At 50.2% G+C, this 13,937-nt stretch overlaps 1 protein-coding gene, 1 long non-coding RNA gene and 1 other non-coding gene across 6 annotated transcripts in view; 2 read left to right on the top strand and 1 right to left on the bottom strand.

Moving 5' to 3' along the window:
• The window catches only part of TEF (TEF transcription factor, PAR bZIP family member), a 31,340-nt gene that overhangs the window by 12,292 nt on the left and 5,111 nt on the right, over positions 1–13,937 (bottom strand). For 2 of the 4 annotated variants that reach the window (XM_008979588.4, XM_002743804.5), the window contains exon 1: positions 4,433–4,693. The exons of the other annotated variants lie outside the window; for them this stretch is intronic. In XM_008979588.4, coding sequence (XP_008977836.1) covers positions 4,433–4,589 — 157 coding nt within the window. In that variant the 5' untranslated portion in view covers positions 4,590–4,693. Of the gene's footprint in view, positions 1–4,432; positions 4,694–13,937 lie in introns of those variants that run through there. 4 annotated transcript variants of the gene reach the window in all.
• LOC108588061 (uncharacterized) lies at positions 4,702–11,599 on the top strand. The gene is made up of 3 exons (XR_013521241.1): positions 4,702–4,894; positions 9,708–9,799; positions 11,379–11,599. It is a non-coding gene; the product is annotated as an uncharacterized LOC108588061 (long non-coding RNA).
• LOC118148305 (U6 spliceosomal RNA) lies at positions 8,693–8,803 on the top strand. Its single transcript, XR_004735071.1, has one exon. It is a non-coding gene; the product is annotated as a U6 spliceosomal RNA (small nuclear RNA).

Raw genomic sequence — 13,937 nt, 5'->3', positions numbered from 1 at the left:
CAGCCTATTCAATTTTTAATTTTTTTTGAGACGGAGTTTCACTCTCATCACCCAGGCTGGAGTGCAATGGTCCAATTTTGGCTCACTGCAACCTCTGCCTCCTGGGTTCAAGCCATTCTCCTGCTTCAGACTCCTGAGTAGCTGAAATTACAGGTGCCTGCCACCGTACCTGGCTAATTTTTTGTATTTATTAATTTAGTAGAGATGGAGATTTGCCATGTTAGCCAGGCTGGTCTCGAACACCTGACTGCAGGTGATCCGCCTACACTGGCCTCCCAAAGTGCTGCGATTACAGGGGTGAGCCACTGTGCCCGGCCTATTTTACTTTATTTTTGAGATGGAGTTTCACTCTGTTGCCCAGACTGGAGTGCAATGCCACAATCTCGGCTCACTGCAACCTCCGCCTCCTGGTTTCACCATGTTGGTCAGGCTGGTCTCAAACTTTTGACCTCAGGTGGTCCACCCTTCTTGGTCTCCCAAAGTGCTGGGATTACAGGTGTGAGCCACCATGCCTGGCCACGGGGTAATTCAGAATAGTCTGTAGCACTGGCTGGGCGCAGTGGCTCAGGCTTATAATCCCAGCACTTTGGGAGGCTGAGGCGAGTGGATCACCTGAGGTCAGGAGTTCGAGACCAGCCTGGCCAACATGGTGAAATGCTGTTTTTACTAAAAATACAAAAATTAGCCAGGTATGGTAGCGAATGCCTGTAATCCCCGGAGGCTGTGGCAGGAGAACTGCCTGAACTCCAAAAGTCGGAGGTTGCAGTGAGCAGAGATCACACCATTGCAATCCAGCCTGGGTGACAAGAGCGAAACTCCGCCTCAAAAAGAAAGAAAGAAAGAAAGAAACAGGACAGGTGCAGTGGCTCATGCCTGTAACCCCGGCACTTTGGGAGGCTGAGGCAGGTGGATTATCTGAGGTCATGAGTTCAAGACCAACCTGACCAACATGGTGAAACCCCATCTCTACTAAAAATACAAAATTAGCTGGATGTGGTGGTGGGCACCTGTAATCCCAGCTACTTGGGAGGCTGAGACAAGAGAATTGATAGAACCCAAGAAGTTGAGGTTGGAGTGAGCAGAGATTGTGCCACTGCACTCTAGCCTGGGGGACAGAGTGAGACTCCATCTCAAACAAACAAAAAAAACCACAAAAATTAGCTGGGTGTGGTGGAGTGTGCCTGTAATCCCAGCTACTTGGGAGGCTGAGACAAGAGAATTGTTTAAACACGGGAGGCCAAGGTTGCAGATTGCACCACTGCCCTCCAGGCTGAGCAACAAAGAGCGAAACTTCATCTCAAATAAAGAAAAAAAAAAAAGAAACAGAATAGGGTTAGCATCTGCAGGAGAGAGACTACAAGGAGGGAAATGGATTCTCTGACCTTTCCTGATAGCTTAGCTTAGAAAGGGCTGAGCTCTTCCAGCCAAGAACTTTTGTGTTCCCCTGTCCTGTTCCCTCCAGTTATGCTTCTCCACAGAACGCAGACCAGGGAGGAGTCCCAGCTTTGGCACCCACTTGCTGTGTGATGTGGGAACTTAGCCATGTTACTTGACCTCTCTGAACCTTGGTGTCTTCCACTGTACGTAGGATAAAGCTGTTTGTTTGGTGAAGATTCGAGGTAACATTTGAAAGTGTCTTTACAGCCAGTTGTAGTGGCTCACGCCTGTAATCCCAGCACTTTGGGAGGCCAAGGCGGGCGAATCACCTGAGGTCAGGAGTGTGAGACCAGCCTGACAAACATGGTGAAACCTGGTATCTACTAAAAATACAAAAAATCAGCCAGGCATAGTGGTGCATGCCTGTAATCCTAGCCACTTGGAAGGCTGAGGAAGGAGAATCACTTGAACCTTGGAGGCAGAGGTTGCAGTGAACCGAGACTGTGCCACTGCACTCCAGCTTGGGCAACAAGAGCAAAACTCCATCTCAAAAAAAAAAAAAGTGTCTACAGACTTCCTGGCACATAGCAGGCATTCATTGTTACTGTGGGCTCACTGAGGGTAGGGAATGATTTATTTCTAGATTTTAAGGGCCCACCAAGGGGTAGGCAGACAGTGGAGTATGGAAAAATATATATAGTAACTACAGAATACTGAACTTGCAAACAGATTCAGATTAGGTTTATTAGAAAGGGCCTGGAGCTGTCTTTTCAGGACCCTTTCAGAGCAACCATTTCAAGAGACCTTTATCCCTGAATAAGGAAAGAATGAAGGCAGGTTTTCTGGGAGGAAAGAGAGGGGTGGATCTGAAGAAGACTGCTCCTATTTAAAGCAAAACTAATCAATTAGTGGGGACTAGATATGCCTCATTGTCTCAGTCACAAAGTTACATGTGTGGATATCCAAGAGAGGGCAATTTAAAAAAGACAGAGAAATGTGACAAGGTTGGAAGGAAATCAAAGTGACAGCAAGGTCAATCAGGGAAGTGGGAGATAAAATCATGACAAATTAATAATGAGTTTTCAAAATTGAGGGAGACAATTTTGAACTCTGGATTTATAAGTGAAAAGGAGAAATCAAATATGATTAAGTTGGAGATAAACCAGTCATGCATGGACTCCCAGACCAAACAGCAGCTTGTTGGTCCAATAAAAATGAACACACCCACTGAGTTAAGAAGGTGGAGGTTTTGACAAACAACTTGGTCATGGCTTTCTAATACAAATTAATCTGAATGCCTGCAACTGCCTTCTATACCAGGCTTTGGTTTAAAACCAACTGGGAAGTAAGAGAGTCAAGCCTTGGTGGGCTGGGTGGGCCAGATGGCCTTCCTGCTCTCCTCACCTAAGATCTGGACTCCCATTCTGTTCAGAAATGACTGTGACCCATGTTGGGTGGGGTCATTTGGGATCAAATGAGGCAGGAGAAGGCAGAAGATAGAAAAGCAGCCATACTGAAGGGCAGGCATCAGTAAGCTGCAGGTTTTGCCTGGCCTAAGCAATGAAAGATATTTTAAATTTTAAGAAATAAAGGACTAGTCCATCACTCAAGTAACACAACAGTGGCTGCCAGTGTGATACAGTAGAAAGGGCCCCAAACTGAGAGTCATAAGGTCTAGCTTTGTGACTTTGAGACAGCACCTCCCTGAGCCTCAATTTTCCTCATCTGGGAAGTGGGGAGAATACCCTCTAGGACTGTTCATGAAATAAGATGATGTCAACATGCTTCGTGAGCACTCTGCGAATGTCGGGTAGAATTCTTGTCATGGATGGTTATTACCTGGTCATCTCAAACAAGAAACTGCCAGATGTGTACACCTCTCCCTGCAGCCTGTCTAGCCCCAGATTTGGAACAAAGCATCGTCTCAAAAACAAAAGGGTTTGTGCACATGAGGTCCCAAAGCAAGAGGAGAGAGGCTGGCCTCACCTGACGTGCTGAAGCTATTTATAACTCAACAGTGACAGCCACAGGGATGGGAGCGTCAGAACACACAGAGGAAAAGAAGAGAAATGGGATTTTAAAAAGGAAAATCCATTCCTCAGGCCAGACAACTCTCAAATGCCTTTCCCTTTCCCAAACCCTGAAATACCTGATGGCTCTTGGAAATGCAAAGGTCTCACACTCCAAGTATACCTCAGTGTACCGACAATCCCACCACAGGCGGCCCTCCTGCCACTCCATGAACCCCATCTCCCAGGGCGAAAAACAAGGCCAGACCTGCTTTCCACATATGCCCTAGGGACCTTCGTGGCCTAGGCAAGAAGATGAAGCTCAGTCCTGCCACTGTGGCCCCAGAGTCTAGGGTCAGCTAGAATCAACCAGGCGAAGGGCCTTGTGGCCTCATCTGACCCTCATCCCTTCCTGTTTGGCCCAAAACTCCCCTCCCAAGGCACCCCACGCCCCTTGCCCACACCCCTCCCCCACCCACTCAGCAGCAGCCCCCTCGACAGAAAGCCTCCCGCATGGACCTAGCAGCTGGGGCAACTCACACCCAGGGAGGAAACCAGGTCTCCCCGTGGGAAACGCCATGTACGGTGACAATAGACCTGTGCTTCCTAAACTTTGATGTACTTAGAATAATAATGGAGGTGTGGTGGGTTGCTCCTTAACATGCAAGACCCCTGTCCCGGCGGCCGCAGAATGGGTGGGGCCCAGGAACCGGCATTTTAAACAGGCATCCCGAGTGACTCCGATGCAGGCGGCCTCGGGGGAGGGGCCCTGAAGCGTCATTTAAGTGATTGCTCCCGATCCCCTTCCGCCTCCTCAAACACCACCACTCACCCTCTCCCGCCAGACCCACTGTTTCAGCTCACCCCTGACCCTCTGTCCCCAGCCCCCTGGCCTCGTCCTCCAGATTCCTGGTCATCCCGGCCCCATCCCCCTCCGCTGGACCACTGCTCCCTGACCCCAAGCCACCCCGGCCCCGCCCTCACGATGCCCCGCCCCTGCAGAAGTCCCGCCCCCAGGCCCGCGCGGACCACCACCCCGCCCTCACCTAGGCGCGACTCGCGCGGGGGGTTCTCCATCAGCTTCTTCAGGACCAGGGGGAAGGAGCCCGACAGGCCCCTTTCCCCAGCTGCGCGCCCCGGCCCCGGGCCGGGTCCTGCCTGCGGCTCCACAGGCGGCTTCTTTCCGCCGCCCGCGTCGGACATCGTGCCCTGGACTCAGCTCGCGCGCCTCGCTTCCCCCGCCCGCCCCCGAGATGGGCCGGAGCCTTGCGACCCGCTGCAGCTGCCGACACGGGCAGCTACTGCGCAGGCGCCCAGCGGCGCCCCCGCCTCCCTCCATCGCTACCCCGCCTGCGGACCGGCTCTGATACATTAATTATTCATGAGGCCAGGCCAGCTTCCCGGGATCGCGGCTCTGGATTGGCCCAGCCTGCGAGAGGGGCAGCCACAGCTCCTCGGGCCGCGATTGGTCGGGGCAGCCCGGCTAAGCAAGACACGTGCGGGGCCAGGTGAGGACCCCCGCGGAGGCCCCGCCCCGCCGCCCCTGTGTCCCTTGATTGGCGCCTGGTGGACGTGGGCCTTCCTCGGCGAGGTCCCTTCCTTCCTACTAGTGTCCCTGCTTCACCGCTGTCTTCATAACCTCTGCCTTCCCGACCACCGCAGCCTCTCCCGGTCGTCCCTGTCTCCCAACCTTCCCGACGCGCTACCGAACCAGGGCGGGGCTCGGAGCGGCGGCCGGCCAGAGGGACCTATCCGAGCTTCCGCTGGCTCGGCGTGGACGTCCCCCCGCGGGTCACGTGGAGCCGCAGCTGAGTCTGGTCGCGTGGGGAGGGGGCAGAGGAGGAAGGCGCGGGAACAGCCAATGGAGGGCGGGGGCGGGGCCCGGGGCGGTGCACGAGGCGCCGCACGTGCGGGGCTGCGGCGGGGCAGTAGGGGAAGGGAGGGACGGGCGTTTTTGTTCTGGGGACTCTGGCCAGGGTCGCGGGATTGGGACGCAGAGCCCAGCTCTCACTTCTGCTCCCAAGCGACCCAGAGGTTTCCTGAGGGCAGGACCGGGAATCCGGACCTGCCGAGATGTAGGGATGGCCCCAGCAGGCTTGGCCGCCAGAGCTGGGTGTCGGGTTGCCCGAGGCTCCAGGGTTTCGGTGCGGGCGGGCGTGGCTGCCAGATAAACACTAGCGTGGAGGGAGCATTCCTGAGGCCCCATCCTGAGCCAGGGCCCGGGTACATGCTTCCGCCCTCCCACTTACTAGCTTGTGACCTTGGGAAAGTCCGGTTGCTTCACTGGCGCTTGTTTCCTAGGCCATAAAATTAAGAGGTTGGGCTACAGAATCTCTACAGTCTCAAACAGCTGTGAAATTCTGTTCCTTTCTGGGACTCTCCCTTCCTTTACCTGAAAAACAAAAACCTCCTTAACACCAGATACCGATCCCACATTTTGTGGGAGAACCATCGCCTGTCTTAAAATGTAAATCCTCCTCAGGAGTTCCGTAGGAATCTGTAAAAATGTAATACGTGGAGCGGTACACAAATGCAAAGTTGCTCCTAAACAGCGCTCAGAACTTTGTACCTCTTAATAGTACAAGTCAGACTGTGCTGCAAACCCAGGCAACACTAGACTCCCGGCTTAACTCCCGGAAGGCAGAGAGCTTGGCTTGTTTATCCAGCATCCCAGCAGGGGCCCACCCCTTCTAGCAGGAGGGCTTTAGGGGGTGGCAGAGTGGTAGTCCTTGGTTCAGGGGGTAGATGGATGATCCAGACACCCACAGCCAGCTAAAAGTTGTCAAGCTGATGCAATCAGAATTTTGCTAGGGCTGGGCGCGGCGATTTACGCCTGTAATCCCAGCACTTTGGGAGGCTGAGACAGTCGGATCACCTGAGGTCAGGAGTTCGAGACCAGCCCGGCCTATAGGGCAAACACTACTGTAAGTACTAAAAGAATTAGCTGGGCGGCTAATAGGTGGGGGCGCCTGTAATCCCAGCTATTCGGGAAGCTGAGGCAGGAAAATAGTTTGAACCCAAGAGGTGGAGGTTGCAGTGAGCCGAGATAGCACCACCGCACTCAAGCCTGGGCGACAGACAGAGGGAGACGAGACTCCATCTCAAATAAATAAATAAATAAATAAAGGCCAGGCACAGTGGCGCACATCTGTAATCCCAGCACTTTGGGAGGCTGAGGCGGGTGGATCACGAGGTCAAGAAATCCAGACCATCCTGGCCAACATGGTGAAACCCCGTCTCTTAAAAAAAAAAACAATTTCATAAAAAAATAGAATAATTTTGCTGGGGGTTGAGGAGGAAAAAGAAGTTGGGTAGCTGACCAGGCCTGGAAAGCAAGAGATTTGAAGGACTTTGAGTGGTGGTAGGGACATGTGATGAGTCTGATTCCACAATTTAAGCTCTCACTGCTACTCTAATTGAATCTCAGTCATTTTCTGAATCTGATGCCTCAGTTGCTTTACATCTTCAATTTTATGCTTTACATCTTTTCCTTTTATGTCAAATGGAGTTAGGGCAGGCTCTACCTTATGGTTTTCTTTTTCTTTTTTTGGAGGGGGGCACGGGTGGACGGAGTTTCCCTCTTGTTGATCAGGCTGGAGTGCAATGGAGCAATTTCCACATACTGCAACCTCCACCTCCCGGGTTCAAGCGATTCTCCTGCCTCAGCCTCCTGAGAAGCTGGGATTATAAGCGTGCACCCCCACACCTGGCTAATTTTTTTGTATTTTTAGTAGAGATGGAGTTTCATTCACCATGATGGCCAGTCTGGTCTCAAATTCCTGACCTCAGGTGATCAACCCACCTCAGCCTCCCAAAGTGCTGGAATTACAGGTGTGAGCTACTGCGACCGGCCTACCTAATGAGGTTTCTGCAAGCCAATTTGTATAGATGCACAGTTGCAAACCTTCAACAAATGTAGTTTTCATAATTTTACTAAAACTGGTTGGCATATCTGTTATCCCAGAGGCTGGTATGGTGCTTGTATCACTCACTGTAGTCAAAATAGTTAATCGCGTACAGAAAATCTGTTGTGTTGTAGAATTTAGTGAGAGTTCTGTGTGTGGCTAAACTTTCAGGGAAGCTAAGCTAGACAAAGGGCATTCCAAGGAAATTGATTAAAGCAATACAGTGGTTGGGCGCAGTGGCTCACGTTTGTAATCCCAGCGCTTTGGGAGGTCAAGGTACACAGAGCACCTGAGGTCAGGAGTTCGTGACCAGCCTGGCCAACATGGTGAAACCCTGTCTCTACTAAGAATACAAAAATTAGTGGGTATGGTGGCAAGTGCCTGTAACCCCGGCTACTTGGGAGGCTGAGGCAGAAGAATCTATTGGCCCAGGAGGAGGAGGTTGCAGTGAGCTGAGATCATGCCACTACACTCCCGCCTGGGCAACAGAGCAAGACTCTGTCTCATACACACACACACACACACACACACACACACACACACAAATATATGAAGCTTTTTAAAAAAACTGCTAATTTGGCAATGGGGAGATTTGATGGCTTAGAGTCATGTATATGTAGTCTCATGGCTAATATGACATTATTGCTGGGAAGAAAAACCCATTCTCAAAGTATTAGATGATGATTAATGATAACAGTGGAAGGTTATAACACGTGTTTATGAGAAAGATGGGCTGTAGTAAGAGGAAGTAAAGATTTAGCTTTTCTTTTTTTAGCTATCGTTATTCTAAATGAATAATGCCTACTCCACTTATCTCCTATTGGAGCAATTACCCTAACAGGCAAGTGAGGCTGGTAAGAAGTGAAACCAGCAGGTTAAGCCTCCAGAACCTGGTGTTCATGTGCTGACACTCCCCAGAGAGGGTTTTCCCCCGGATAACCAGAGGGTAAATGATGTGTCACAAATACTGCAGGAGCATTGCAAACACGTTCTCTGTCGTGCTTAATTGCAAGCTGCGAGGTTAGCTACATTGCCAACTTGCAGCATTAAACAGTGCCGTCCTGGAGGTGGGAACGGTTACGTTCTCCTCTTCATCCTCCACCACAGCAGCCTCTCTCTACGTTTGTCTCCTGTCACTAAAGTGGGAATAATGGCGTGACCTTGCGCAGTCTCTTAGTGGAGGAATAAATGTTGGGAGAAGTAGTTACAGTTTGTGAGCCCTACAAAGAAGTAAACCCCATAAGAAGAACATGTTATTACACGATTAAGACTTCAAAGGCTGAGATATTAGAGAGGCTTTTCTGGGGGAAAAAGAAAAAATAAAGGTATGATGTGGAACAGTGGCCTAGGCTGGGCAACAGAGTGAGACCTCATCTCTACAAACTCTAAAAAATTAGCCTGGTGTGCTCTCTTCAGCAGCACATAAATACTAACATTGGAATGATACAGAAAGAATTTCCACCGCACCTGTGCAAGGATGACATGCAAATTCATAAAGTCTTCCATTTTTTCAAAGAAAAATTAGGCTGGGTGCAATGGTTCACGCTTGTAATCCAAGCACTTTGGTAGGCTGAGGCGGGTGGATCACAAGGTCAGGAGTTCAAGACCAGCCTGGCCAAGATGGTGAAACCCCTTCTCTACTAAGGCTGGACTCAGTGCCTCACACCTGTAATCCCAGCACTTTGGGAGGCCGAGGTGGGCGGATCACAAGATCAGGAGTTTGAGAACATCCTGGCCAATATGGTGAAACCCCATCTCTACTAAAAATACAAAAATTGGCCAGGCTTGGTGGTGCGCACCTGTAGTCCCAGCTAGTCAGGAGACTGAGGCAGAAGAAAAATCACTTGAACCCAGGAGGCGGAGGTTGCAGTGAGCCTAGATTGTGCCACTGCACTCCAGTTTGACAACAGAGCGAGACTCTGCCTTAAATATATATATATATATTAGGTGCGATGGCAGGCGCCTGTAATCCCAGCTACTCGGGAGGCTGAGGCAGAAGAATCGCTGGAACCCGGGTCGAGGTTGCAGTGAGCCGAGATTGAGCCATTGCACTCCAGCCTGGGCAACAGAGAGAGACTCCATCTCAAAAAAGAAAAATTAGCTGGGCATGGTGGTGCACCTGTAGTCCCAGCTACTCAGGAGGCTGCAGTGGGAGGATCACTTGAGCCCAGGAGATCAAGGCTGCAGTGAGCCATGATTGTGCCGCTGTACTCCAGAGAGACCCTGTCTCAAAAAGAAGCAAAAAACAAACAAAACCACAGTGGTTTATTTAGGGAACTGGGGGTCATGGGGCAGCAGTGACTTTGTGAGCAAGGGAGGCAGCGTGGGGGAGTCCCTCCTCAGTTGCTGAACAAGCCACATGGCCATGGGCAAGTGACTTCTGTCTAAGCCTCGATTATTTTCCTCTTGGAAATAGAGATGGATATGCCTGCTTCACAGAACAGTTGGGAGGATTACCTGTGATGAGCGATGCCAAGTGCCAGCCTGCCGTGTTGTAGTGTGGAGTAGGTAGGTGCCCACCCCTCCCTTTTCGTTGAAGCTGTGTTGGGTCAGGAGTAGAATTATTCTGGATGTGAGGACAAGGCTGTGGGCCTGAGGGCAGGTTTAGAGTCTAAGCTACAGACAAGATTGGATGTGCAATGTCCATTTTCCAGAGTTGGACTGGCTTTACATTCTACTTATGACTGTTTCTGAAACCTGCTAATCAGCCCAAGTTAAAAACTTTGTTCAGGGCCGGGTGCGGTGGCTTACTCCTGTAATCCCAGCACTTTGGGAGGCTGAGGCAGGCGGATCACGAGGTTAGAAGTTCAAGACCAGCCTGACCAACATGGTGAAATCCTGTCTCTACTATAAATACAAAAATTAGCCGGGTGTGGTGACACTTGCCTGTAATCCCAGCTACTTGGGAGGCTGAGGCAGGAGAATCCCTTGAACCTGGGAGGCAGAAGTTGCGGTAAGCCAAGATCACATCATTGTACTCCAGCCTGAGCAACAAGAGCGAAACTCCATCTCAAAAAACAAATGAACTTTGGTCAGGCCAGGCATGGTGGTTCACGCCTATAATCCCAGCACTTTAGGAGGCTGAGGCGGGGGGATCACTTAAGGCCAGCAGTTCAAGACCAACTTGGCCAACATGGCAAAACCCTGTCTCTTTGAAAAATACAAAAATTAGCTGGGCATCGTGGCGGGTACCTTTAGTCCCAGCTACTTTGGAGGGTTAGACAGGAGAATCACTTGAACCCAGGAGGTGGAAGTTGCAAGGAGCCAAGATTGCACCACTGCACTCCAGCCTGCGCCATGGAATGACTCTGTCTCAAAACAAAAACAAAAACTTCGTTCAGTTGCGCATATGCAGAACAAATGATTTTCATTAAGCCATTTTGCTAGTTTGGATTATTTTTACTTAAACTTGAAGTTTGGAGGAGCTAAAACTCCAGCACAGGAGCCTTTGACCAGATACCCTATAATGATCTCTTTGGCCATGTATTCAGCACCAGATAGAACAGCCTCACTCTGTCTTCTGACTTACTGAAAATGGGACAAAGGCCTCAGATGCATGAGAGCAGAAGGGTGATAAGGCTTCTTCCATTGAGCTCTCAGAAAGCCCGGTTATCTGTGTCCTTTGCCCAAATCAAATGCAGGAGAGCACAATGCTTTCCTCAGAGTAGTAACTCAGCAAAAATATACTTTTTTTTCTTTTTTAAAAACTCCCATCCCCTCAGTAAATATTTTTTGGTTTGCTTTGTTCTTGGTGCCAGTAGGACAGTTTAACCAAACCTTTCGGAGCTAAGTCATATGCATTTGGAGCATTAGTAACGTTAAATAACAGTCATTGTGTCTGATTCACAATTGAACCTGGAACAGCAAACATGAGCCATCCTTTGGGAAGTCTGTCCGCACAAGCCTTGCCAGCAGCTCTCCTTCCTAGCCCACATACCTGTGCCTGGGCTCTGTGGTTTGCACCTTGGTCTCAGTGTGTTCCAGGGGAGAAGCGGTGGGTGGAAGCTCTTTACTGATTCTTGCCCCCCTCGCCAGTACTCCCAGAAGTACTCGCTTCCTGTTTGTCTTGCATTCTGTCCGTTACCAGGGTTTGGTCTGCAAATGGAGAGCTGCTCTAAGAATGCCCTTTCCAGAGAAAGTCCTCACCTCTGCCCTCTGTGACGACTCAAAAGCCACTACCCGATTCCACGATTTCTGCAGACAAAGCCATGCTGGGGGGGACAGTGGTGGGACTCTGGAGCAAGACCACCTGGGGCTGATCCCTGCTTTTACTTTAGTCGGCCTTTGAACAACAAGGGTTTGAACTGCATGCATCCAGTTACGTGTGGATTTTTTCTTCAACAAAAGTTACACTAAGTTTGCCTGCCTCTCCTGCGTCCCCTTCCACTTCTGCTACCCCTGAAACAACAAGATCAGCCCTTCTTCCTCCACCTCCTCCTCTTCCTCACCTACTCAATATGGAGACAAGGACGAAGACCTTTATAATGATTCACTTCAACTCAGTTAAGAGTAAGTGTATATCCTTTTATGATTTTCTTTTTCTTTTCTTTTTTTTTGAGACAGAGTCTGGCTGTGTCACCCACACTGGAGTGCAGTGGTACTGTCATAGCTCACTGCAGCCCTGAACTGCTTACCTCAAGTGATCCTCCTGCCCCAGCCTCTGGAGTAGCTCGGATTTCAGGTGTGCACTACCATGTCTGGCTAATTTTTAATTTTTTTGTGGAGATGGAGTCTCACTATGTTGCTTAGGCTGGTCTCAAACTTCTGGGCTCAAGCACTTCTCCCACTTCAGCCTCCCAAAGTGCTAGGATTACAGGTGTGAGCCACTGTACTCAGCCATGATTTTCTTTTCTTTTTTTTTTTTTGAGATGGAGTCCCACTCTGTTGCCCAGGCTGGAGTGCAGTGGCGTGATCTTGGCTCACTGCAACCTCCAGCTCCCAGGTTCAAGCAATTCTTCTGCCTCAGCCTCCCGAGTAGCTGGGATTATAGACATCTGCCATCAGGCCCAGCTAATTTTTATATTTTTAGTAGAGACAGCGTTTCATCGTGTTGGTCAGGCTGGTGTCAGACTCCTGACCTCATAATCTCCTTGCCTTGGCTTCCCAAAGTGCTGCAATTACAGGCATGAGCCACCGTGCCCGGCCAGTGATTTTCTTAATAACATTTTCTTTTCTTTGGCTTACTTTGTTGTAAGAATGCAGTATTTAGGCTGGACGCAGTGGCTCATGCCTGTAATCCCAGCATTTTGGGAGGCCAAGGTGGGTGGATCATGAGGTCAGGAGTTCAAGACCAGCCTGGCCAACATAGTGAAACCCCATCTCTACTAAAAATACAAAAATTAGCTGAGTATGGTGGCATGTGCCTGTAATCCCAGCTACTCGGGAGGCTGAGGCAGGAGAATCGCTTGAACCCAGGAAGCAGAGGTTGCAGTAAGCGAGGCCACGCCATTACACTCCAGTCTGAGTGACAGAGTGAGATTCTGTCTCAAAAAATAAAAATAATATAGTATATAATACATATAGCATACAAAATATTTGTTCATCAAATGTTATTTGTAAGGCTTCCAGTCAACAGTAGGCTATTAGTGGTTAAGCTTTTGAGGAGTCAGAAATTACAGGTTGGGTGCGGTGGCTCACACCTGTAATCCCAGCACTTTGGGAGGCCACGGCAGGTGGATCACGAGGTCAGGAGATCAAGACCGTCCTAGCTAATATGGTGAAACCCTGTCTCTACTAAAAATACAAAAAAATTGGCTGGGTGTGGTGGCGTGTGCCTGTAATCCCAGCTACTCAGGAGGCTGAGGCAGGAGAATTGCTTGAACCTGGGAGGCAGAGGTTGCAGTGAGCTGAGAACGTGCCACTGCACTCCAGCCTGGCGACAGAGCAAGACTGTGTCTCAAAAAAAAAAAAAAAAATTATATGCAGATTTTCTACTGCATGGGGGCAGTATCGCTAATCCCCACGGTATTTAAGGTTAACTGTATTTCCTTCGAGCTTGGGCAAATGAGTGACCCTCTCTGTGCCTGAGTGTCCAAAGTGAAGGAATCCATCTGGCACAGTGCCAGAATACCACCTGGCTGATACCATGTGCACAGTTCAAGTTAACTCTACTGTATTTCCTGCTTGGGTTGTTCTGGGGATACCTCATTTCTCCCTACCGGCCACTTCCTCAAGAATAGGGGGTGTGGGGGTCCTTACAGACAAGGAGATGACAGCATCACTCTTCTTCATGACCGTCAGGGCTCTGCAGGCACTTGCCCTTCGGGTCCCTCCAGCCTCACCCCGACTCCTCTCCCCCTTGCTTGCTTTCTGCAGCCATAGCGGCCTCTTATTCCTCAGACCCATTTTGTCTTTCCTACCCCAGGAAGGGCCTTTGCAGGTGCTGTCCCCATAGCCTGAAAGTTCCTCGGATAGCTGGCTTTTCCTCACCCTCCAGGCCTCCAGGCCTCAGTTCAAATGCCTCTCCCTGGGAGAGGCTAATCCTGACCCCCCCCACCTTGGCCCACCTACACACAGCTGATTGTCTCTCCCCACTGGAATGCAAACACCAGGGGTAAGAATAGGGTCGGTTTCCTTCATCCAGGGCTCCCCAAGCATAGCAAACACTCTGGAAGCACATGATGAATGTCTGGGTGATCAAGAGCTA

This window comes from Callithrix jacchus, chromosome 1 (assembly GCF_049354715.1).
Source record: "Callithrix jacchus isolate 240 chromosome 1, calJac240_pri, whole genome shotgun sequence".
Taxonomy (NCBI): domain Eukaryota; kingdom Metazoa; phylum Chordata; class Mammalia; order Primates; family Cebidae; genus Callithrix; species Callithrix jacchus.
The sequence above is the reverse complement of the archived record's forward strand: the minus strand, read 5'-3'. Positions and strand labels throughout refer to the sequence as shown.